Source organism: Triticum dicoccoides, chromosome 5B, assembly GCF_002162155.2.
Source record: "Triticum dicoccoides isolate Atlit2015 ecotype Zavitan chromosome 5B, WEW_v2.0, whole genome shotgun sequence".
NCBI classification, from domain to species: Eukaryota; Viridiplantae; Streptophyta; class Magnoliopsida; order Poales; family Poaceae; genus Triticum; species Triticum dicoccoides.
This window is the reverse complement of record NC_041389.1, coordinates 452764981-452766797: the sequence shown is the minus strand read 5'-3', so window position 1 is coordinate 452766797 and position 1817 is coordinate 452764981. Positions and strand designations below refer to the sequence as shown.

The window sequence follows — 1817 nt, the reverse complement described above, 5'->3', positions numbered from 1 at the left end:
GTATGGACATGCAACACGTGCATGGGGTCCTTCACGGCATGCAGCGCCCCAACAAGGCGCCTTTTCTCGTTTGTGGTCAACTGCGAATGCGTCGGTTTTCAGTCAAAGATATATTCGACTAACATACAATCTCATGCACACTAGTGATTTCAATGTAATCCAAATCTTTGGTATGAAATCAAAGGTACATATCCAATTTTTCCACAAACAATTGTGTCAATTTAATTGAAGCCCAAAAATAGTCTTTGTAGCAGCAGTTAAAGATCAGGCTGAAGCATCGACGGCGTTGGCGAACCATGGCCGCCTGAGCGCGGTGGTGGCCGACAACCTCTTGTCGATGTTGCACGAGAGGAGCCCCTTGAGGACTTCGAAACCTTCTTTGGAGAGGCGGTCCTCGGGAAAGTGCTCACGGAGCTTGTTGCGGGAAATGACATGCGGCGGCGTCACCAGCTTCCCGGCGAGCGGCAATGACTCGTAGGCTGGCCAGATCGTGAACAATGGCACGCCGAGAACGCGGAAGATGGCGAGGAGCTGTTGGGCGTCGTCGTCCCCGTCGAAGAGCGGCTTCCCGGAGAGGAGCTCGGCCATGACGCAGCCGAGGGACCACATGTCAACCGTGGCGTCGTAGTCGGTCTTGCCGAGGAGCATCTCCGGTGCCATGTATCGGCGTGTGCCGAGTTGGCCGTACGGCGCGGGCTCTGCCATGGACACCGCGAGCCCTAGGTCGCAGATCTTGACGGTGCTGATGCCGTCTGCGCCGACGAGGATGTTCCCCGGCTTGATGTCGCGGTGGATGATGCGGAGCCCGTGCATGTGCTTGGCGGCGCCGAGGAGCTGCTCCATGATGCAGCGGACGTCGCCCTCGGGGAACGGCCGGCCGCGGCGGTGCTCGTGGAGGACGTCATGCAGGCTGGGCCCGACGCACTCCATGACGACGGAGAGCTTCCTGGCGAAGGGGTCGAGCGAGAGCGCCCGGAGCTCGACGATGGCGCGGTGGCGGTGGCACGCGGCGAGGAACGCCGCCTCGCGCAGCGTGCGGGCGTCGGCGCAGCCGCAGGCGATGCCGGCGCCCTCGTGGGCGCAGGGGAGCGGCTTCTTGACGGCAACGGTCCAGCCACGTGTGAGGTGGCGCGCCTCCACGACGCCGCCGAAGCCGCCCTCGCCGAGCGCGCGCGTCTCCTGGTAGTCGGTGGAGCTCCAGTAGCGCGCCCTCTTGCAGAAGGTGAGCCTCGGGGCGCCGCCGCTGGTGTCCACCTTGAAGTCGGGGTGGTCGCCGGGGAAGACGCGCTTGATGGCCATCGGGGAGGAGGGTGAGGAGGAGGTCGGGTCGATGGAAGAAGCTGCGCGGCCGAAAAGGAAACGAGGAGAGGATCGCATGGTGGCGGTGGTATATATTGAGGTTGGGATGCTCAGCGTCAGCGAGACGTGCTCGGATTCAACGAGGTCAACGCGCTGCGGCCTGCGTGGCTTGGGCGAGACTGTAACGGGAGCATCTACGCGTTCGGATTCGTAGCCGGAGGAAAACACAAAGGAACTGCGGTCACTTTTCCGATTTCGATCTAAAACGGGATATCCGTGCATGGATATCTGTGGTTGCCTTAAGATTCACGCTAATTATTTTTGTTGTTGTCAAAAATTATCTCGATATTTGTTCATTCTTTATTTCTTTTTTTTAGGGGTGTTCATTCTTTATTTCAATGTGTATCATCGTGTTTCATTATGTGCCGATAAAAAAGATGCTCTTGTTTTGGATCGGCACGATAATATACGATAAGACACTAATATACACTTTGGAACGAGAAGAAAAGCCGAATGTA

The 1817-nt window shown here is 57.9% G+C and overlaps 1 protein-coding gene across 1 annotated transcript; it reads right to left on the bottom strand.

Moving 5' to 3' along the window:
* Positions 1-264: 264 nt before the first annotated feature.
* On the bottom strand, positions 265-1581 carry LOC119305726 (putative cyclin-dependent kinase F-2). The gene has a single exon (XM_037582171.1). The coding sequence runs from the start codon at positions 1579-1581 to the stop codon at positions 265-267; it is 1317 nt and encodes a 438-aa protein (XP_037438068.1).
* Positions 1582-1817: the final 236 nt, after the last annotated feature.